The sequence below is a fragment of the Grammomys surdaster genome, unplaced genomic scaffold (genome assembly GCF_004785775.1).
Source record: "Grammomys surdaster isolate TR1022 unplaced genomic scaffold, NIH_TR_1.0 125793, whole genome shotgun sequence".
NCBI classification, from domain to species: domain Eukaryota; kingdom Metazoa; phylum Chordata; class Mammalia; order Rodentia; family Muridae; genus Grammomys; species Grammomys surdaster.
The window spans coordinates 1,706,729-1,731,183 of record NW_021620624.1 but is presented as its reverse complement, the minus strand read 5'-3'; the positions used below and the strand labels follow the sequence as shown (position 1 = coordinate 1,731,183).

The window sequence follows — 24,455 nt, the reverse complement described above, 5'->3', positions numbered from 1 at the left end:
CCCCAAGGTCCTGCCTCCAGCTCCATCTCAGGGAGGTACACTGGGGTTACAGAAGCCTACATGATGCACCCAGTGTTTATAGAGATCCTTGAGATTTGAACTCAGGTCCTCACACTTGTATAACAAGTGTGCTTGCTCACTGAGCCATGTCTCCAGCCCTGGAGCGTGAACTGGTATTTTTTTTGTATGTGTGTCTGAGCAAGTGTTAGTTACAGATGGCTGTGAGCTGCTATGTGGGTGCTGGGAATTAAACCCAGGTCCTTTGGAAGGATAGCCACTGCTCTTAACGGCTGAGCCATCTCTCCCAGCCCCAGCCAGTTGTTCTTAATTGTATTATTTAATATGTTAATATTTTCCGAGCCTATACTTGGGGGAAGGCAATCCTAGCTACATTCAAATTGGATTTCTCCATTCTCTGTGAAAAAGAGCTTCCCGTTGTAAGAATAATCAAAGAAAGGCTTTGGTTGAATTGAAGATGAGGAAAAGGGTCAGAAGCTAGGGGTGCAGACATCCTCTGCAATTACAAAAAGGAAGGGGTTCATTCTCCCTTAGGTTCCTGTAAGTGATGCTACCCACAGACCCACGCAGGGCTCTGTCTACACAACTGGAAGGTAATACACTGGCTGTGCCACAAGCCACCAGTCTTAATTTCTTAATAGACAAAGAGGTGGAAAGCATTCTAGAAGCATCCCGGGGTTATCTGTGAGTAACACATTCAGGTACGAGGTTTGTAACTTTTCAATAATAAGCACGTGTTATGTTAACTACTTTGAAATGCTGCACACAAACTGCCCATGTATGCATCAAGGTACTACTACTTATGCAGGAGAGGGAGCGTGGCAGATGCTTCTATATCTAACAGGAGACCATTAATATAAGAAGATCCAAGCTACATCAAAGCTGTGCTACTTAGCATGAGAGATCAGTCACCAAGCCATGCATGCATGTACCCAGTTAGAGCCATTAGCAAGCCCTGTCCCACGGGATAGTTCTCCACTAGGGTGCAGGAGACAAAGCACAGCTCTAATTCATGAAGCCGATTTTGGAAAAGGAGCCAGGGAGGCTTGGAAGAGAAGTCAGAATAGTAACTGACCCAGAGTTATAATTTAGTACACTTTTCAATTCAAAATCAGCAAATTGCTACACTTTGCAATGAGCAAGTACCAAAGTAGAACTCTGTAGAACCAGCTGTACCTCAGGAGGGCCCTGTTCCATATCAGCAGGCTTGTACACAGGGAGACCAGGAGACTCAAGGTGGGCAACTTTGGCCAGGTCTTTCCTGCTATTCTCCTTTCCAAGGCTTAAAACATAGTGCCAGAGAACAAGCTGGCCCAGACTGCTAGTGGACTGTCACATTCTACACTATTGACTTCCACACGTCCTATACACCAGCTACATGCGACAGGCTCCTGAAGAAGAAAGACATCTGCTCCCTACCCCATCCTCCTCCAAGTGAGCCGATGTGCTTCGCATGCTGAGGTTAAACCTTGCGATTTTATTGTTTCACTTAGACGAGAGAAATCAGTCTAACGCACTCTGTTGGGTTTAGACTGGGAGTGAGGGGCTGGGGGATAGGAAAGGATAGGGGACATGGGGAGGTGTCACACAGTGAAATGCTTCAGTGTGTCTCAAAGTTGCCTTGAAGAATACACCAAGAGCCAGTGGCAACAAAACACCACTGCAGACCAGCTCACTGCTCTGCAATGCAACAGGGGTTTCAGGAATACTTTTTAGTCAAGATAACAGATTTATTATTTTGATTTTGTTGCTTGTCATCCCTTTTCTACCTTTCCCGTCTTAATTTAAGAAGAATATATCTAGAGAGAAGGAAGGAAGCCCCCCAGGCCAGAGGTGACCTGGGTGACAGCGGGTCACTGGGAGGAGGGCCTCATGACTAAGACACACAGGGAGGGTGCAAATCAGATCTCTTTAAATTTTATCTTTTGTCTACAAAGAATAAAACAAAGTTAAATTTACATCCCAATTTAAGAACAGCAGGTCAGATAGAACCCTAGATTTTGTTTCTGTCCTGAGAGCAAAGGCTTCCTGAAGTGCCAAAAGTCATTTAACTCTTACTGATTTGATAAGTCTTTAGAAGGTTTCTGGGGAGGTTACATTTACAGTAAGAGACCAGATACTCTAGGACCACACTGCTTAAAACAATGGTTCTCAACCTTACTAAGGCTACGACCTTCAACACAGTTCCTCAAGATGTGGTGACACCCCACACACACCAAAAAACTATTTTTGTTGCTACTTTGAAATTGTACTGTTATGAGTCATAATAAGTATCTGATATTTCTAATGATCTTAGGTGGCCACTGTAAAAGGGTCAGATGCCCCCCTCAAGGGGTCACGACTCACAGGTTGAGAACCATGGGCTTAAAAGCTTTTGGATGCTTTTCAGTATATACCTGAGTTCCTTCAATTTCCTATAGTCTAGGTAGGGTCCAACTCCTCCTCTCCATGAAACATGAAGATAAATGTTTTCATGACAATATAAGACTGTCCAGTTGCATGTGTGACCACATAACAGTAATGAAGAGAATTTGAGTAGTACCACAAAACTACAAAGCGTTTATTAAATAACTATAACTCGACCCTTCACAGTGGTGCCTCCCAGGGAGAGCCATGGTTAATTAGCTTGCTCCACCGGAGGCAAAGGTAATAAACTGACATCCTCCTTTCCCAGAGTCGTCATTGTTCCCTTCTGTGCAACAGGTGCCAGTACCACTTACCCACGCACAGGATGTTGAAACAGAATCCTTGAGAAGTGGATTTGTTGACCAGCTGGTCCGGCAGACTGTCAAATCCAACATGGCCAGAAAGTGACAAGTTCCGCAGCTCTTCATTCTGGAATTTAAGAGAAGAAATACTGGAGGGAGCGCAAACTGCATCACTCGCCATTATTTCCGAGGTCCTTGTGACATTCAGAGATGTCCTGGAGTCCAAGCCTTCCCTGGCTTCTTCACTACCAACCTCGGAACCTCCTCCTCCTCCAGCCTCCCTCCAAAAGCAAACTACCTCCCCAGGGACCTCATTCTTTGCATTAAGTGTACAGTTCCAGGAAATAGGAGCTTAGAAGTAACTAGTTCAAATAAGCACTAGGTGACACTTAAAAAAAAAAAAACTAAAAATGTAATAGCTTCCATCATTCAGGAAAAACATTCCATTTATTTTGTACACAGGCAAACATTGTTCCAGAAACACAACCCGGGCTCTGAGGTGCTCACAGTGGAGGATACAGAAGGCTACAATTACAGAACATTGTAATAACCAGCATAAGGCAATGTATTTAAAACTTCTCAATACACGAAGGAGGTCCATCTCTTCATTTCCTGTCCAGGCTTAGTGGCACTTCTTCACGAAAGCTCTGCACACACAGGACTTCCTCCGGGTGGGCTGGCGGAGACTAGGGGGGCGGGGGGGTTAGGGGAACACAGTCAGGCATTGGAGTTGAGAGACTCATCTGTCTTAGATGACAGTGCTGACCATTAACACAACTTTGAGCATATCTCATGAGCACTAGAGATCAACTGTGAAGCTCTTCCTTCCTGAGAGACAGAAGTCACCTGTGTCAATCAATGACAGTATCTAGTTATGCTTTTCCAAGTCAGGAAGTCAAGCATGGAAAGCCTTCTGGGAGACAAGATTGCTGGTGCTCTGGCTCTGGCTGTCACCAGCAGGCTTGATATTCTAATACTAAATGTGGACGAAGAAACAAACCTCATTGTCTCTGCGTGCGTGCATGAGTCCATGTGCATATTCGTATGCATGCATGTGTGGGTGTGTGTTAGGTTTATTTGGGGATGTACGTTCATGCGTATGCGAATGTGTGTGGAGGCCTGGGCTCTGCTTTGATTGGCTTCCTCCATCACTCCCTACATTATTTTTTGAGACAGGGTTTCTCATTAAACCTAGAGCTTAAATAGGCTGGGCTGTCTGACAAATGAACTTCAGGGATCCAGCTGTCTCGTCTCCAGCACTACTGTTAACCAGCCCACTTAACCACAGCTGGAATTTTTACGTCAGTGCTGAGATTCTGAACTCAGGCCCTCATGTTTGTGCATCAGACACTTTACCAAATAAGCTACTCCCCAGCCTCACAGTTCTGTTTTTTAAGGAAAAAAAAAAGGGGGGTGTACAATAACTTAGTTGATGATTTTAAAAGATTTTTTTAAATTCTCCTATTTTTGTGTTGTGCGGTTATAAGCATGACTTAATAACCCAAGCTGGCTCCATTCTCAAATTCCTATGGTTACTACATGGGCACAGACATGTGACTCCACAAACACTAGGACTGACAGGTTTTAATGGGTTTGTGAACACTAGACTACATTCCAGCTCTAAAATTCTGATTTTATGAAATAAAGCAAAGACTCAACCCTTTGCCTATGTGGCAGCAGCTGCAGGTTTGAAGTCAATGGGACAGAGAACAGATGTCCCTTCTATGAATAGTTTCCTTGAAACCTGCCAACAGTAAATACAAGACTGGAGAGCAAGCACTTAGCCTTGAGAGGAACAACACGGGCCACAGCTTCCCGCACACACAGGCCACACACACAGGCACAGTGGGCAACGGTCCTGGAGGATGAGGGAGCCTTCCAATAGTGCTGGACTTCCAGCCCCAGACCCATGCCTGCCCCTTCCTTTTAGATACCTCAAAAGTTCAGACCATAGGTATTTTTAGGGTGTTTACCACATCCGCCGAGTCGTGGGTGAGGAGCATGTGAAGCCAGCCCTGGATTATATTTAGAAATGTTTCCATAGCAGCTGTGTGGTGGCTATTGGGTACTAGGCTTGGAGAAGCCGGCACACCAGCCTTCACTTCTGTTCTGTCACGCGTGTGAATGGTCATGCAGCAGAGAAAAGGCTGGGAAAGACCCAAGCCTATGCTCCGCCTATGGCCAATCACAATTTTAACTTTCAGGGGAAAGGCAGGGATTCATGCTCTGAACCCTGGCTTGCTGGATTTCCAAATACCCAACATCACGGGTAAACCAATCCCAGGAAGGCATCGGTTAGTAATTATAGCTCTCATCCCAGAGCCCAAAGCTCGGCATCTCATATTCTCACTGTTACCCAAAACATGAGAAGCCACCCACACACTCACCAGGTATTTTTATACCCATTGAAAACCACACACAAAATGTCAGACCATCAAACATTTTGGTCTTCAAATTTTTGAAATTTAATGCTGTGTTCTTTATTCTTAGACTGTCTGATGAAATATCTAAGATTTTTAAATACACCTTTGAATTTTATAAATTAAGCCAAATTCTTCCCAGTGTTTAAAAAGGAGCGGCAGCTATCACTGTGTGGTGGGCAAAGAGGAAACAGGAAGTTCTTCACCCAGCTTAAGAACGGGAAACAGTGGAGGGACTAAAGGAGCAGCTGAGAGGCTTACCTGGTGACTCCTACAACTGAAATGAAGTCCTCCCCCCCCACCCCTCGTGACATTCACCTCAATTCTTAAGTCTTACCAACACTACCCACTTTCTCTCTCACAGCCCCAACCCCACCTCCACCCCACCTTCTAGGCCTTGACTGTACCGATTTCTTCTCTACATTGATGCTAGAGGGGTCTCAGTGCCTAGAGTTTCCCTCCAAACTCAATGTTATCTCGAGGCTGTTCAAATCATCATTCTTCCTGGATCTTCTACTTGTCACCTGGGAACACTTGACACCTCAATGAGTCACCTTCCGAGCCTGAGACAGACCTAGGTATCATCCTGCTAGACAACGGTGATTCCACTTCCTGCCGTCTGCAAGGGTCTTGTATCCAATGGCTACACCTTACGGTCTCTGCTGAAACATTACTACCTAATGTATCTTTATCATGAAATCTTGGGGAATGCTGAATAAACATCCCCCTTTCCAATAAAAAGAAACCTCTGAGATTCTCTGATCATCACAACTAATGCATCATAGTGGCTAATGTTCTGGAAGTGCCCCAAACAGAAGCAAACTGGTGCTATTTTCTTAATGATTGCATCAAGTAGCTGTGATCACCCAAGTTCAACTTATTAATGAGGAAACGGAGGCACAGAAATTAGTCATTTACCTAAGGCTGAGGGGCAGAAATTTGAAGGAAGACAAGGAGTCAGCATCTAGAGCCAAAGACTATGTGCTTAGCCTGCACTAGTGCAGAATGAGCTATGATGTTGCCAGGTAGCCCTGGACGCTGTAATGCTTCAGCTATTATAGACAACCAATATGCAGAGTCAAAAAAAAAAAAAGCCTCTAAAACACTAGGTATTTGGCAATAGTAAAGAGCGGAAATTGAGACTCAGACTGGGCAGTGAGCTCCCTGTATACTTTCACTGCCCTGGCAATGCCAATACATTTTGATTTCTGCAGCCATGGCACTTGAAGCCTGTAATAGAAGGCTTAGTTTTAACCATTTTGGAAACAAAAGTAGCAACATGAAGCCACTAAGTAAGTGACCAGAAGCCTTCATTGGTGTAATGCTCCCCTTGCTAATCTGTCTGCTGAAGGCTTCTTACTGAACCAATCCCACAGCCCACTGCATCCTGAATGGAGCTATGACTGAGCCTGATTGTACAGGACAGCCAGTTTTAATCTGACTGTTTCATTTTTCTCTTTTCAGAACATGTCTTCTTGGGGATAATTACTTGTTCCCCTAAAAAGCCTACTAACGTCACTAAAGTAGAAGTGTGTTGTTTGTTATTCATTGTTAAACACTCTTTCGAACCCTAACAAGTTTTACAATGTAGTAGTAAAGGCAGGTCATACTAAATATAACACCACCGAGGATAAAAGTGATAAATACCAACTTAACAGAGAGACATGGGAAAGAGGGAAGAAGCTTTTGGCTATTGAAATTTGGGGCACCACTGGAGCTCCTCTGGATATATTAGTGAAACAAGGGTGAAGCTTGCAGGGATATTTCTAGGTGAAAGCTACCTGTGTCCAAAAGGTCTCTTGGCAATGAATGTACACCCTGAAGTTCATAATCTGAAAGTTTTTAAAAGATGCCCAGCTGACTTCACTACTGAGACAATCATAAGACAGCTTATATAAGAATGTGTGTCAACAGCCAGTTCTAAACACCTCTCTAAACTGTGTTCTGCAGGTCAACGTCATACTTAAGCAAAGTAGGATGACAGAAAGTCCAGAGCAGACAGACCAGGGTTTGAATCCCCGATTTGTTTCCTACTTGCTTTCTGCCTTTGTTCCCTCACCAATAAAAATTCAGAGCTTGGCAGGGCTGCAGTTAATGGTCCTCGACAAACTTGAGGTTCCTTTCCCCCAGTGAGGAGGGAGGAAGGGACAGCTCCAATTGTAAAATCTGAAATGAATTAGTTCCGTGACTGCTGCGAGACATGGCAGGGGAAACTGATCCGCAACGCTCTTGCACAATACAATAAATTAAAACCTTCCCTGAAAAGGGCAGAGTGAACAGACAGAAGGCAGGGGCAAAGCTGAGGGCTCCGGTACAGAGAACAGTCCACCTTCAGAGGTGGAGGAACACGGAGAATGCAGAATCAGCATCAGCATCAGCAGGCTCCAAGGCTGGAAACCATTGCACTCCCCTCCCTCATTCTGGCTTCTATTTTAATCCATGCCAGACTCTCAAAATTAACAAGCTTGATGCACCCAGATGGACTCTATTCTCCACAGTCCAAGCGATGCCCACTTATTTTACTTGAAAAACCAAACTGTTCAGCATCAGATGCGGTTAGTAAAGTAGCCTACACCCTCTGATCCTTATCAGGAGGTAGAAGCGAGAGAGTGTGTTGCCATGGTAATGTTTTGTTATCATTACAACAAATTAGAATTATGAAAGCAAGATAATTTTTACCTTTAAGGTCAAGAAAGGTTTCCTCGTCTGACATATATTTTTTATTTGACTTATACATGAAATATATGAAATATTTATGTGTGCAGATGAGTATTGGAGATTTTGTGTACAAGATGTAGTTACTACATTCTTGTCATAACCTCGGCTTGTGCACAGTAAATCCTAGTCATCCAAGGTGTTCAATCCCGAGGCTTAATTTTTTTTTTTTTTACATCAGTAAAGTGATGTGATTTAGCCAAAGACCCCTCTAAATCAAATCTCTGGTCCTTTCACCAATTCTAAGGCTTCTTTTGTCTGGAAATCAGAGATGCCTAAGTCTAAGTCCACCACTTGTCACTTGCTTAAGGAATGACTACGAAGGAGATGCTCCAGGTAGATGGCTCTGATTGCCAGATCCAGACAGCTTCTTTACAGGAGATGGCAGTTGGAGAGTCTATCCGTCATCCTAAAAACTACAAATCAATAGAGATTGTGTGTGTGTGTGTGTGTGTGTGTGTGTGCATGCACACACATGCACGCACGTGCACACGCGAGTGAGTGCACGCACATGCTGAACCTGCAATAATTATCACTTAGTCAAAAGCTGTATAGTTAGATCCCAGGCATGGTGGAGGGAGAGGGAAGAAAGTTAAGGAGGGGAGAAGGGAGAGGGAAGGAGGATGAGGAGGAAGAGGGAGAAAGGGGAGGAGTGGGGAGGAAAGGGAAAGAATGTTCCCTCCTCATTCTTTACAATTGTCCTGCTGTACTTGTCCGTTCTAACGTTCCCTGTGTCTTCTGTCTTTCACGAAAGTTTTGAAAAGGATCCCAGTAGGGCCTGTGTGAGTTGGTTTTCTATCATCAGGAATCAGAGTGAATCTTTACTGACGTTTTGATTTACCTTGTGCTGTTTACACTGAGGACTAATGTGTGCTAAGCATCATGTTAAACACTCAGTAAAAGTGCAAAGCGCTCCCACCCTGTGGAATGTGTTAAGCGAGCAGAAGCCATCTGAACAGCGACAAAGGTACAACACACTGAGTCCTACTGTGTACACAGCTGATGCTAAGAGCCACGGATCTGCTGGTAAGAAAACAACACCTGGAACTGTAGAGCAGCACAGGGGCAGTGGGGAACCCCTCCTCAGTCAAAAAGTTGAAAGTAACTGATGCTTTGCAACATTGTAACTCATGTAATTCCTCAGATTGGAAGTAAACTCGCCAGCCTACCTACCATATGCAGAACCACGTACAACTACCCAAGTATTTCTGAATACTAATCAAGCCATTAACTCTAAAGGAGCCAAATGCAGGCTATATATTTCAAGCTACCCAGTGAAAACTGGGAGTCTCTCTGGACAGTGGTATGATGAATGAGGCACAGAGGGGCCCACAGGTCAGCGTGAACGGAAAGAGTAGGCTTGTAGGGCACATACCCTGTTGTTATCTCTCCTCCCTGGGAAGCCATTCCAGTTGGGAAGAGGAGAGGCACTTTTTAATTTAGGGAGTTTCCGTTGGACTTCCTGTTTCAGCAGTACAGATGACACCAGGCTGAAGAGAAAATGCAGACTCTCATGCAAAATCTGACTAAGCCATCTCCCAGTACCTGAAGAAATCCTGACCCCATAAACTAACTCCCAAGTATTCTAATTGATCATTTCAGTAAACACATACCCTTCCCAACTATAATCTAGAGAGAACTGAATTGGTCTCAGACTCACTTACAAAACTAAGATTGCTGTGAAGATGGGAACTGCCCTCATTCCCAAACGAAAGGGAAAGCAGAAGAATGTGAATTACGGACCCAAACCACAGCTATGAAGCCCACACGGAATCCTTTCAGGATGAGCCATTGCTGGGTTGACTTTCAGAATATGAAACCTCTCAAGCATTTCATTACCAGTGAGGGTCACATTCTTTAAGGATGATTTGAACAACTCTTACAAGTCTGTTTGTCATCTATACCATGAAACCCAAAGACTGGAGCCAAGAAACTCCCCAGGGAAACCGTTCCACACACAAAGCAGAACAGAGCCAGAGAGAGGAGGGGACGTTGGGAAGAAAATGATGTTAGCTTCTCTTCCTAGCCCAGCTAGATCTGGGATTGAGAAAAGGGGTGTCCAGGGCCAGCTCCTGGGTCACAGAGCAGCATGCGGTTCAGAGGTAAATAGCCCTAGGGGCACTCTAGATACCTCTTCCCAACATTCCTATTCCAAGTGCTGCTTCTAAGTAACTTTTTCCTTTAAAAAATTTCCAGGAAAGGAACTAATTATGTTTTTCTAGATCTTGGCAGTGGGAGGGGATGCATCTGATAAAAATCTGCACAAAGCTATAGGTATTCTAGAAAAGAAAAAACAAAAAACAAAAAAAAAAACCAAAGACAATGACAAAAACAATGAGTCCACATTCGGACCCTTTCAAAAAAACTCCCCGTGTGCTCTGACTTGGTCAGTGAGGGCTTCTTGAGTGCTCCGTACTAAGCTTTCCCCCTCTGTGGCCAGATGTAATAGCTCCAGCATGTCTTTTTTCCTTGCTTTTTTGCCACACTCTTCCTAACTGGCTCTCTCACTGACATCAGTGCTGCCAATCTATCAGCTAGTTTCTATTTCTACACCTGGAAAGCCAAGCACTTGCAGGAGTCACCTCTCCCTACCCCTCTCCAACTAGAGTGCACTGAAGCCTGCCTCTAGTGCAGCAGTTCTCAGATAAGAACTTGGTACAACCCGCTTCCTTCCAGGGCACAGGGCCAGGGAAGCAGGAGGCAGAGCTTTGGGAGAACCAACACCTTGGGCTATCGCTTCACTACCACACATAGACTGGTTAGGAGGTCAGATTGGTTGCTAGCAAACCCGTCTATAAGGGAATACCACACCAGCCTCTAGCTTCTTCTGCCTTCTGTACAGCCTACCTTCAAATAAAAGGATGAATACTCACCTTTCCTAAGACCCAGCTGCTTTGGCTGGGGCTAGCTAGCATTTTATCTTCATTGTATCCAAAATTAGATTTTTCAGATGCCAATTAGAAAAGACACTGCCAAAGTGTACTGAGCCCCAGCTGTGGCTCCCCCCTCCCCGCCCCCAGATTCGAGACACAGGGGAAGTGGCAGGGGGGGAAGCATTAATAAACTAGCCTGTGGGCAAATGACTGCCAAGTGTGATGACCCAAAAAATAGACAAGTGGGAGCAAAATTTTCCTTACAGACATCATGTTTTTCAAAAAGTCTGTTTAAACTCAAGAGGCCCAAGCTAACTGGAAGCCAAGAATTAACAACAACAAAAGGCCATTTCTTACATTTCCAGAGACCACAGCCTTTCTGCTGGAGTCTGGGTGACTAACGTCCACAGGAGCCTCACAAATCCTCAAAGTGCTGACCAGAGCAAAGTCCCCTGCTTGGGAATGACAGGATCCATGTGTGCATTCCAGGAATGTTTACACATTTTATAGTGCTCAGAGGAAGAAGGGTGGGAGGGAAGCAGGGAGACAAAAGGCACAAAGTGTCACAAGGGGCTTAGGAGCAGATGCTACAGCTGTCCCAATCCCCATCAGTCACCTCAGAGCTAATGCACAAAACACGGACACCTAACATCATTTCAGACCCCTCAGGCTTTCCGGTGGGACCCCAAACTACCCAACTCTATTAAGACTTACCAGGTCTCCACTACACAACCGCTAGATAATCCCTCACAGGGATCACGCTGGTCCTTCCTGCCCTGCCTTATGACACACTTAGACAAGTTTTCTAAAAATATGAGTGAGTTCACCATCAAGAGCGCTACGAAGCTGGAGTCAGCCGAGAGTCTTCCCCTCAAATTTTTATACACCATTCTATTCTCCATGTTTATGAATCCATTCCCTGGCATTTCCTGTCTCAAAAACACTGTGGCTTAAGTGCATATATTTTATTCATTGAATTCTTTAATCAGCAAATAATAAAGCATGGATGGGCTACTTCCTTCCCTATGCCACCATTTCCATCACCGGATATAAATTAGCACTTCCTTTTTCTGAGATACCATTTATTTCTGTCCCTTTCTGAAAAGGCAAGGGGGAGGTTGTGGGGAGGGCTGTAGTTACTGTTATGAACATAGACTGGCAGTCTCTCAGAGACAGGAGAAAACACGTGAAGCCAACTCTAAAACAGTCTGGGGGTGGGGAGTGGGGAGGGGAGTGCCAGGGTTGGTCTGCAGTCATAACCTAGACATTTTCTCCTCCCAAAGACAAGTCAGTTCTTTAAGCACAGCTGACCTAGTCATCTCTGACATGCTCATAGCACCTGAAAACCAAAGGACTATACCCAGTATACCTCAGGGTATAATAACTATGCTCTTAAGAAATAAACACACAAATGAACATCTGACCTTATTCTACAAATAGCACTCAATGGTTATGGTCCAAATTCACAAGCTCTTGTAAGAGTTTTCATGGTGTCTGAGCCTCAGCTCTGGAGGAAACACTACCAGGATAGAACACAGGTCATCCACATAAATTTGGGGGGTGTGTTCATTCTTATAACCACCTAACACATTATCAGAAACCTAGAAGCTTGGAACACCCTCGCTTAGTTTCATAAGTCATGACTCGAGGGTCACAGGGCTGGAGTCGCTGCTCAGGAGAGCACAAGGCTGGCACCACAGGCTGGCTGAGCTGAGGTGAGCCCAGAGGTTCTAGGGCAAAGTCTACCAACAAGCATTCAGGTGGTTGAAAGATTCGGTTCCTTGAAGCTATGATACTAAAGACTGCCTCTCCTTTCTGGCTGCCAGAGGATAAGCTTAGCTCCAAAGGTCATGACAGTTCCCAGTCATGACTTTACCCACCCACTTCACAGCCAACAATGGAGAGTCTCCCATAGTGCCTCTCTCATTTGGAGTACCCTTCATCAGGAAGAGCCCAGTTCCTTATAAAGAACATACTGGCCACATCAAGTCCATCCAGGATAATCCTCACTTTTAACTGAACTGCATTATAACCTGCTCCCAGGAATGAAGACCCACTGTGGTGACCAGTCCTGGGAGACAAACCAGGTATGTGTATACCAGGCAGCTGAGGTTGTGGGCTATCTCAGGGTTCTAACAACCTGAGAATGCATCAGGATTGGATATAATCAAGAATATTATTCCCTCAACTCAGAAAAGAAAACAACTAGGTTTCTGGGAAGGGGACAGAAATTAAGTAATGGCCCAGGTCAGCATGGTGTCCCCCCTCTTGTTTATACTGAATGTGACAGTCCCACATGGCCAGTGACTGCCTGTCTGGAGTTTTTCTGCTTGTGGAAGAATCTAGTACAAGAGAACTTTGCAAATATATAGGTGCTGGTTATGTAACAGGAATCCCAGGGACTGAATGAGTACTCAGAAGACAAGTCAGCGAGATAAAAGGATGACTTCCAAGTGTTTCGTGATGAAATAGAGTACCAAGGTTAGGTGACAAGCTCACACAGCCAAGGCCTCCCTTAAAGGAGGTCAGCTGTGATCAGAGTCACAGAGAAAAAGAGTGCTTGCAGAAAATGCCTGGCAATTAGAAGAAAGACTGAATCTAACAGTGAAGGCAGCAAGAAAAGAAGGAACTCCAAAGGCACAGGAAAAAAATGAACAGGAAAAGGAGAACCATCATAAGCCGAACCCTGGGACTAGAGAGCAACTTCACAGCTAAGCCTGCTAACAGCTTCTTGGAATAAAGCATCATGAAGACACACCCAAGCAGTGGACCTTTATACACCCCGCTGGCACTGCATGCTCCAGCGTGTCGTGGAGGGATCCAGTAAGCAGGCATAGTGGGAAGATTCCTCTGTTTTCTCTCACCCAGTGAGCTATGAACTTATCTTCCCATCCCTCCAGCAGAACAAGGACTCTCGAGTATAGAACTGTCTTCTATCCTAGGCTCTAGCCCACATTTCCAGGGCGGGCAACCATCCAAATAGTTTGCTGTTTGATGCAAACTTTCTGGGGGTGGGGGGACGCTGAGGTTCGAGGGGGAAGCACAGCTTGCAGAGAAACTGACAGTTATAGTTATAACCCCTGTCCTTCTAGACCTGCTGAAGGGTTCCATTTCTTCCTTATTCTGCTTTTCAAAAGAAGGAAGGAAGGAAGGAAGGAAGGAAGGAAGGAAGGAAGGAAGGAAGGAAGGAAGGAAGGAAGAAAGGGAGGACACGATATATCCAATGTTCTCAGTAGCAGGAGGGGCAACTTTCTACCTTGCCAGACTAACTGTACACATCTCCCAAGCATCTGTGTAGCTGAGAAAGCAGGCTAGTTGTGGGGTTTTCTCACATATACGCCTGTGCTCTCAGGGAGGCAGATCCAAGCCACTGCACTGCATTTTCCAAGTGTCCTTTCGCTGGGTGATTTTAAATGCTGGCTTTCTTGTCCTGATTAGCTAAGGGAAAACAAGCCTTCTTTTCCCAGGCTGCCTGCTTGCACTGCAAGAATGTTCCCACAGTCCCCTCCACACCCTATTGTTGCCTCAACTTAAAGAGGCATTTTATTTATTTATTTTTAATTATCATTAGGTTCATGGGCCTGAATAACACACAGAGGATCCAAGCAGAACGCCATGAAAATTCTACAGACAATAACTCTATAAAAACTCCCATCAGCTCTTGACATCAAGGGTTCCAACTCGGAGCAGATTATTACACAAAGCAGTAAGGCTTGGGCCAGCAATCCAGGTGCTCACCCGTGAGACCGCATCCCGTTCCCCTGGGACTCTCAGATTAATTGATTAAAAGTTAGGGGATCTATAACGGAGATACTTCTGACGCCTTTGATAACATGATTACAGGGAAGGATCACACTGAAATCAAAACCCAAAAGATTATATAACTCACCAGGAGGCCCTTGCTGTACTTCAGACATTCTGAGAAGACAGAAACTAAGAAGGTTAGCTGAGACCCAAGGCGAACAAAAGAGCAGAATTAGCACAAGGCTTGGCACTGGTCCAAGTAGCTGCCATTGACCACGCCCAAAGCCAAGCGGTTTATCAGAATAACTATTATCCAGGTAGAGAAGGCGAAGGCAAGCAGGGAGTGATCCACAATTAACACTGCAACAGTAACTCTGGTGGCCATCTGACGTGGAGAGAAAGTCCAAGCCTCAAATCCCATCTACACGGTCAGGATCAAACTGCCCGTCTTCCCGGAATCAGGGCCCCACACTTAAAAACCCCTTTCGCCACAATCATGCCTAACGCACACACTTGTGACCAGGAGCGGGGTTAGCACAGTGGGGCGGCAGCTGCAACCACAAGGTAAGGAAATGAGGCTTGACAGTTCCTCCAGCTTCTCCCTCCTTCCAGCTTCTCCCCACTCCAACCATACACTAATTCATGAGTCACTGCATCAGACATATTCACAGACACCTGACAATCACAATAAAACCAGATGCATTCAGACAGAGAAACTGGTGACTCCTCGGTCACCTCCGAGAATAGAACAGTGATAAGTTGCCTTACGTTCATTCCATCCACCACTCCAGCACCAGCGTGGAGAACCACAGGGGATCAATTCAGAGCTGAAAGAAGCTGTATTGTGAACACCAGAACACTCAGAAAAGAACACATGAGTTCCTCCACTCTTCTTCCTACTATTAGCAACATGAGTGGGCTGGAGAGATGGCTCAGTGGTTAAGAGCACTGGCTGTTCTTCCAGAGGTCCTGAGTTCAATACCCAGCAACCACATGGTGACTCACAACCATCTGTAATGGGATCTGATGCCCTCTTCTGGTGTGTCTGAAGACAGCTACAGTGTGTTCAGATATATAACTCTTTAAAAACAAAACAAACAAAAGAACACAAACGAGTATGAGTGTTTGCCTGCAGATATGTATTTGCATCCTGTGAGTGGCTGGTTCTCAAAGAGGCCAGAGAAGTTGTTGGCTCCCCTGGAGATGGAGTTACAGACGACTGTGAGCTGTCATGTGGGTGGTGGGAACCGAACCCCAGTTTTCTCTAAGAGCAGCCAGTGCACTTAAAGTTAAGGCATCTTTCCGGTCCCAAGTTCTACTGCATTTTTTTAACCACCCAAAGAAGCAAAAAGAGAAGGTCCAACATTTCCTTTGAACAAGCCACAGAAAGCCATAGACTGTTATCTACTGAGTCAGAACCTGCATGCACTGGCAAAAGCAAACAGGATCCCCAAGGCCTCCACACCATCCACCCTTCAGGCTGTCAGTAGAATCCTCCTTCCACCGCCAAGAACCTAACAGCTACAGGCTGGTCCAGTCCTTAAGAAAATCCCGCTTCATTCCCTGTGAGGCACATGGTTTGGGCCCCTTTCCACAGATGGGAAAACTAAACTCACTTAAATGGCAAAGCCAGAGCTTAAACCAGTTTTACCAGATTCCAGGCCTATCTCCACTCACACCTTTCACTGCACAATTAAAATCAGATCTTCTCATAGGGACACCCCCTTCTGCACCATGCCACAAGGCAACTCCTGTGCATCCTGTCAGCAGAACACCACACTCTTCAGAGAGTCCTCATGTCCTTATATTTTACAGATGACCATTCAACACATCTTACAGCTAGTAGCTCACCATGCTTCTCATACTTGTCAGGGTCCCAGAAGAGTGTTTCTTGATTTTTATTTGTTTGTTTCAAAACAGTGTGTAGTCCTGCCTGTCCTGGAACTCATTCTGCATACCAGGCTGGCCTTGAACTCATAGAGATCCACCTACCTCTGCCTCAATAGTGCTAGAATTAAAGGAATGTGCCACCACTGACTTGCCAGAAGAGTGTTTTAAATTCAGGAATCCAATGTTTCTTATTCATCTTACTTTGAACTTCACCCACTATAACACAGACCACTCATAAGTAGGCCTGTATGTTTACAGACAGTGAATGGCAGAGAGTAAGTTGCCATAAAGTCTATACGACCTGCCTTGCCCAACAAAATACAGGGTGACTGAGAAGCGACACAGGAGAGGACCTACAGCACTCAGCACGGGCTGAGCTGCCTAAGGCACATGATGGAGGTCAAGTGTAAATGGGCTTTGAAAAGTGGGAAAAACCAGTATGTGACTGGTCCAGACATATGCTTTAGTAACGACTCTTCCAATGCTCAGCCCCCAACAGTTGTGTAAGGATTCAGTAACAAGCAGGCTGCAGCAAAATTCTTGTCACCATAGTATTAGCAGTCTAGGGAGTCTGTAAAACCAGTTCTCGGTAGCCTTTTATAAACAAGGGCGACACAGATATATGCTGACCGTTGTAGAGTACCCAACGCCCCACTGGGAGTATCACACTATCTTCTGAGATGGAGATTGCAAAGGCTTTCTGTCATGCTCCACAGACTCGAGGCAGCTTATACGAAAGCAATGCAATCAAAGGGGCGGGGTCCCAGCAGGCAGGAAGAGCAAGGGGAATCCGAGGAGGGTCCACAGCTGTGGCTGGAATGGATTCCTTACTGTTCCCACACACAAGAGCGGAAAGCTGGGGGCTGGGGTAATAGCCATACAAATAATTCCAGGCCTCTAGAGGCTGAGGCAAGAGGAATGTGAGTTCAAGGCCAACTCGAGCTACACATGCCACCCCCATCCCCAAAAATGAACAAAATCAAAAAAGGAGTAAAAATTATAATCTAAAAATGATGGGTCTTAGATTAAGCAGCCTGCAGCAACCATGCTCACTCACTCTCACTCCCACTCGCTCACTCTGAGGCTTGCCAAGGCGCCTCTCTTTAGGAAGCAGGAGCAAGCAGTGGCAGAGGGGGCCAGAAGAGGGCGGGGTCAGTAAGCAGCCAGGACTGATGCAAACCACATGTCCAAGCACGGAAATTCCTATCACTTCCTCCGCTTCTACCAGACCCCATGGAGAACAAGCACAGAGGTGTGGCCAAGCCCCTCTGGGCATTAAAGACAACAACTATCCAGACTCCTACCCTCCCACATGGAAGAAACCATCCACCTCATCAAGTTAATGCAGAGAAAGAAAGATGAACTTTTGGGAGAAAGAAGGAATTCATTCCCACATTCTGTTGGAGGAGGAGTGAAGGATGTTCATTACTTGGGTACTTAATGTAGAGGCACGCACAAACAGACACAAACAGACAGCCAGACAGCCAGACACACATGCACACACGCACACACACACACACAGACGTTTGCTGATGGAAAATTGTTATACAAACCTGAGTAACCTGAGTTTATGTAAAAAAAAAAAAAAAAAAAAAAAAAAAAACAACCCTACAGGGTTGGCAAGATGGCTCAGTGGATAAAGTCACTTGCCACAAAAGCCTGGTGACCTGGGTTCAACCCCCCCCCCCGAGGACCCAGGTAAAGACAGAGGAAAGAACCAATTCCATGACTTACGCTTGTGTTCTTCCATCAAGTACATACACATGCACAATAATAATAAATTTAAAATTTAAAAAGAAGCTTTAGTAGCTAGTAATATTTTACCCCCATGAACACTTATGTTCCTGCAGCCTTGGCTAGCCCGGGCTAGCCTGGGCTTAGTGGCATTTCATTTAAGTTGTTGCAGTTGATAATTTATTTACTCAGACTCCCAATTTCTGAAGCCATTTTACTTCTGCTCACACTCTTTTCTGTGCACGTTTCTGCAGGCTCACAATTGGGAACAAAGTTCAAGTGAACAGGCACTACTGCACCGATACAGAATCAGCAGCGGGGCAGTGGTGGCGCACATCTTTAATCCCAGCACTGGGGGGTGGGGGGGGGGGAGGGCGGCGCAGAGGCAGGTGGATTTCTGAGTTCAAGGCCAGCCTGGTCTACAGAATGAGTTCGAGGACAGTCAGGGCTACACAGAGAAACCCTGTCTTAAAAAAAACAAAAACAAAAAAAAAATAGAAAAACAAAAACAAAAAAACAATGTTAGTTCCCAAGGGCTACAAGGAGCCCTCACCCCGCAGAGAGTCAAAACTGGAGCTGGAGGGATGGCTGAGAGCTTGAGAGCTTGCAGCTCTTACAGAGGACCAGGTTTGGTTCCCAGCATTCAAATGGCCTCTCGAAAACTAGCTCCAGGGGATACAACAACCTCTTCTGGCCCTTGTGGGCTCTTGTACTTATATGGTACACATAAACTCACTCATGCTACACACACATACACATAAGTAAATAAATAAATAAATAAATAAATAAAATAACAGATGTATTCTGCCAGGTGTGGTGATATATGTCTTTAATCCCAGAATGTGGGAGGCAGGGGCAAGTGGAACTCTGTGAGTTCAAAGACAGGTAGGACCATATACAGCCAGAGCTACTTAGTAAAATCATGTCTCAATTAATCAGTCAATCAATCAATAAAGCTTTTAAGAGGCTGGGGGAGGGGTCCATACTTTGTTTCTCTTTACAGTGTTACTTTACAGGCCACTGTCAGCATGCCGTCATCAGAAGTCTTAACTCTGAAATCACAAAATGCATACCTCCTCTGTCAGGCCATCTTTTGGGAACTGTAGGGTCTTTCCCACATACAGCAGACTAAACAGGAACACAGAAGCGAGGTGTTACTTCATGAGTGTCCCCCCCCAAATGTAGTCAGGAACATGTAAGAGGTGTACGAGTTAATTTATTTCTAACCCCATAGCCTAGCAGGTGTGGCAGAGCTCTTGTCTACCATGTGTGAGACAAGACCCTGGGTTCGATCCCTATACCGCCGGAACCCAAGCTAGCTGGGATCATCCGGCCTCACACCCATTGGGAGTTACATCTTCATGTACTTCAGCCAAAAACAATATATTGCATTAGAGCCAATGGCAAGTTGACCCGAACACCAGCTGTCTTCCATTACACAGGCCACTGAAGAGATTTACAAAAATGTGCCATTATGAATCAACTCTACATTCTTTGAAAAACAGTTCTTTTTTTCATAAAACTGTGTTATTTATGTCAGCGTATAATACATTTATTATTGTTACTTCAGTGAATTTATCAAATGCCTTAAATTAATGACAGTAGACTGAAATTGCAACCAGAAAGCTGTGGGAATGCCTAAAAGAAAGGCTTTGTGTTAACATAAAGTACTCCAAATAACTAGAAACGTCCCAAGCTAATACTCCGGCAGCACACACTCTGGATAGCACAGTGCTCCCAAACTCGCCTGTATTGCCTGTAAGACACTCGGTGTCCTTTACTGCCTATGCAGAGGGGCTGCACGAGCAACCTGATTTCACCCAGGCTGCACTACACAGCCCTTACAAGGGCTGGCATTGCTTACCAACAGTGGCTCCCCGTGAGCATTCAAGTGCACTGAGAATCTGAGTTAAACCTGACCTATCCCATCTGCAGCCAGCTCCATAAAGCTGACACTGACCAGGCCCCTGAGCAGCATCTGTGCTAGTGAAAAGAATCTGCCTTCAAACTATCTAGAACACCTTACTTCTACTGTCCCGGAATTTTTAATAAGCAAGTCAGGGAATCTGGGCCTGAAGCTCAGTTCTGGGTCTGTGGGCCTGAAACGGGTCATTTATCCTCCTGAGTCTCGGCTTCCATCTCTGTACAAGAAAAGAAGTGGAGGACTGGATTCTTTAAAAGTCCTTCCTGCACTGGCAGGCTATAAAACTCTGAACAACAGAAACAGAAACCCAAGGGCATTCACTCGCCTCCACGGCAGCTCACACAGGCGTTGGCAGAGTGTCTGTGCACTAACCCACCAACAGCACCTGGGCTGACTAGAAGGATCAGAAGGAAGGCAACAGTAAGAGACGGGAGGGGAGCCAACGCAAGGCACCCTGGGTATTTTCATTCCATCCCCGGCCCCTGGATAGAAAACTTGCAAACACCATCATACCAGAGGGAAGATGTCCTAGTAGGTCACACTTGAGAGGAAATTATCTGAGTGAGCATGAATGACGAAAAGGGGAAACTGTCCAGACTCAGAAATACCCACATTTCTCACGCAGAATCTGGGTTTAAACTTACATGCACACATGCATGCATGCAAGCACACGAAGTGAACTATAAAGGAGAAGGAAGCGGTTTAAAGGGAAGGGGAAGTGGAATAACACAGGGTCACAGAACAGATGCGATAGAAAGGCAGAGGGAGAGGCAAACAATGACACAAATAATAAACATAGTCATTTTTCAAATAAGGATGTGTGTATGTAAGAAAATGCCAGGCTGAAATCATTACTTTGTATCCTAACCAAAACAGTTAAAGGAAAGAATGGATCACACCTGTGATCCTAGCACTGAGGAAAAGGAGGCAGGAGAGTCAGCAGTTCAAAGCCACCCTCAGCTACCCAGTGAGGACACTGTCTCCAAAATAAATAAAATATAAATGTCAAAAGTCACAATAGAAATTAGAAAATGGCAGGTTTAATGTCCTGAAATTACTAATAAAACTGATAAGTACCTGACAAGCTTAGCCAAAAATAAAATAAGAGTGAGGATAGAAAATAACCAATTCAAAACAAATGGCAAGCGTGAAGCCAGGGCCATCGCCTGGGGCTCAAACAAACAACACTTCTGCTGAAACCTCAAAGATGTCTTGATCCGCAAGCCTTAAGGACATCCGTTCACCAGAAGGACCACCAGTTTAAGCCCAGCTTAAGATGCTATCTCAAACAAACCAAGCACGGAGGCTATGGAGAAGCTGTAGGCAAATACCATGCCACTTTCCAAAGGGACTTCAGCAATTACAGGTTTGAGCATCTTCCCCTCCGAGAAGACTATTATTTTTATTTTAAAGACAGTCAACAATCAGTCAGGCATGGTGGCATGCGCCTTTGATCCCAGCACTCAAAAGGCAGAGCTGGTGAGCTTGTTGAGTTCAAAACTACCCTTGTCTCTGTAATAAGTTCCAGGCCAGCCTGGGCTACCTAGTGAACCAGTGCCTCAGAACAGCGACAACAAACAAGCATGTAGTGACACCCAAAGCTACTTCTGCAGATTTATTTCTTTTGGTTTTGTTTTGTTTTTAAAGTTCAAAGCCTGGAAACATGTGTTTGCCAAAGAGGCAAGCTATTGGCCCTATGTGAAGATGTCTCCCGAGGGCTCTGCACGGGGCCTCCTGAGTACATGAGCTGTAGTTTCTGGCTCTCAACCTGCCTAATGCTGTAAACTTTTAATAAGTTCTTCATGTTTTGGTGACCCACAACCATAAAATCACTTTCGTTGTTATTTGTTTTTTAAGATTTATTATTTACTTATTTATATAATATGTATGAGTACACTGTAGCTGTCTTCAGACACACCGGAAGAGGGCATCAGATCCCATTACACATGGTTGTGAGCCACCATGTGGTTGCTGGGAATTGAACCCAAGGCCTCTGGAAGAGCAGTCAGTGCTCTTAACCTCTGCGCCATCTCTCCAGCCCTCACTGGTATTTCACAACTGTAGTTTTGCTACTGTTCTATTGTAACGTAAATATCTGTGTTTTCTGACAGTCTTAGGTGAGCCCTTCAGAGGGTCAGTAGACATCCAGAGGGGTTTCTACCCAAAGGTTGAGAGCCGCTGGTATAGATGCTGTGCTCAGCCGGCTTGCTCACCAGTGTTAGTGCTCGGCATTAGTTGCTGCTGCTGCTGCTGCTGATGATGATGATGATGATGATGATGGTGATGATGATGAAGAAGAAGATGATGATCATTTTCCTCACTAAACCACTGAAAGGTGTTAAAATGGGCTAGCTTCAAGGGTTCGAAAGATCCTCTCACTACTTTCTCTGCTTTCTTCCACTCAGCTCAGCCTCCCAACAGCTAATTATGAGTTACACACTAATTATCTAGTAAAAGTTTCCTCAAATTACAGAGTTTAAATGCATACCCCTGTAGAAGGCTGGATTCTCAAGCCTCTTCCTTTCATGTCCTGAGATCCAGGCTCTTCACTTTCTGAACTCTTTGACTTGTTTCTAATGTATTAATCCAGGGCATCTCCCACATGAACAAACACTCGGTTCCTAGCAGTCGCTATGACAGTTAAATACAATTAAATAAACCAGTTAAAAATCAATTCGATTTCAAAAGACACTGAAAGTACAAGCCAAGGAGGAAAAGACGGTGTGCTTTAGGTTTCTACAAAAAATACCAGAGTCAAAAGTAAAGAAACATGGATAAATAGGAGATATTTAGAATTAGCAAGAATGGATGTCAACAGAGAGAGAAAACCTAATTAATGGTGGGAGTTTGGGACAGAAACAGGTCATTCACAAAAAAAATAAATACAATTGCCCAATCTAGCTTGTAAGGCATAGGAATCAGGGTTCCCAGTCACTAGAGTGCCAGGCATGGGCCACATCTTGTTTAATCTAAAGACTATAAGGAATGGTAGGACCAAAGCACTCGTGCCGACCACACATAGCTGGGCCTTCCATACAACACAGTTGACTCAGAAACTTCCTATCTCCTTTTTAAACTCCGTGTATTGTGGACGGTATATGGACATGTTCGCATCAGTGCGTGCACATGTGGATACAGGCATGCATGCAGTGAGTCTACCTGCATAGAGGCCGGAGGTCAACACTGGGGCTTCCCTCCGTCCTCTCTACCATACATCCTGAGATAGGCTCTTTCATTAAAGCTGTAGCCCATCTAGTCAGCTCAGTCAGCCAGTCAAGCAGCTCAGGCTAGCCTCCCGACTTGGCCTCATGAGCAGTGGGGTTAGCCCTTTCCCTGTGTGGTGCTGGGGATCTGTGCTCAGCTTCTCGTGCTTGTTTAGGCAGTCAGGTAGGTGGATCACACAGGCACGGTCAGCTTCAGATAACTCTGACTTGGAGGGGAGGTGCCTCAAAAGGAAATATTTCTGTTACTTCCCAACAGGACCATCTTTCTTGCTTGGTCTTTTTTCAATACACAGTATATTGCCGGTTATCTCTAAAATTGTCATTTTAAAGTGGTTTCTCTTCCCCACTTTCCCAAGTGAGTGCCCCCATATTATGAAGCTCATAAAAAACCCTGGCCTATTCCTAACGATGGTGCTACACCTACACAATTTCAAAGATCAACATTCTGTTCCAGAAAAACATATAAAATGATGAACATTTTTAAAATCGTCAATGTTTCCTTTTACCAAATGACACCCAGCCTAGCCTGCACGAAACATGCATTATTCTAAAATCTAGTATCTAAACGTAATATACTCAATGACACACAGGCTTAAAAACTCTACGTAACTCATATATTTGAAAAAAAAAAAAAGGCAGTGTGGACAGTGTCGTAGCATTAGCTAGGAGCCAATCAGAGATTAAATTAAAAAAAAAAAACAAACCTCCATCTCTCCTACACTTTCGTTGAATGGCTTTGTGGTGCTGTGTGTAAGTCTCTTTATCTTTAATTGTTAAATGGGGGTAATGACTGCATGCTGTATAGTTGTTGGCTGAGATAATGCGTGGCACCGAGTACCTATAGTAGACAGTTCAAGAGTAAACAATGTTCTCTACCAAGTCAGCATCACTTCTCACGGGCACGGATGTTTATGTAAGGTACCGCGTGATACCTGAGCTTGGAAGACAGGACTAGTCCTCTTTCCATGGAGCATGTAGTCCCCGGTTCTGAAGATCACAGACATATGTTAATAACCACCTCTGGCTCTATTATTTCTAGAACTTTTACTGTTTGTGTTGGCAGTTCTGTGGAAGGTAATTAGACAACAAAAAATGAAAATACCAAAAGCAACCTGCTAATTTCCACACAAAATAGCGTCAGGGTTCGTGGCTATACATATAATTTCAATTATTAGGAAAAATAAGCCCAGGGGAAGGCCCAGAAC

General features: G+C 44.9%; 1 protein-coding gene across 4 annotated transcripts in view; it reads right to left on the bottom strand.

Moving 5' to 3' along the window:
- Positions 1-24,455, bottom strand: part of Septin11 (septin 11) — a 130,877-nt gene that overhangs the window by 82,065 nt on the left and 24,357 nt on the right. For all 4 annotated transcript variants that reach the window (XM_028789192.1, XM_028789193.1, XM_028789194.1 and 1 more), the window contains exon 2: positions 2,739-2,853. In XM_028789192.1, coding sequence (XP_028645025.1) covers positions 2,739-2,853 — 115 coding nt within the window. The remainder of the gene's footprint in view (positions 1-2,738; positions 2,854-24,455) is intronic.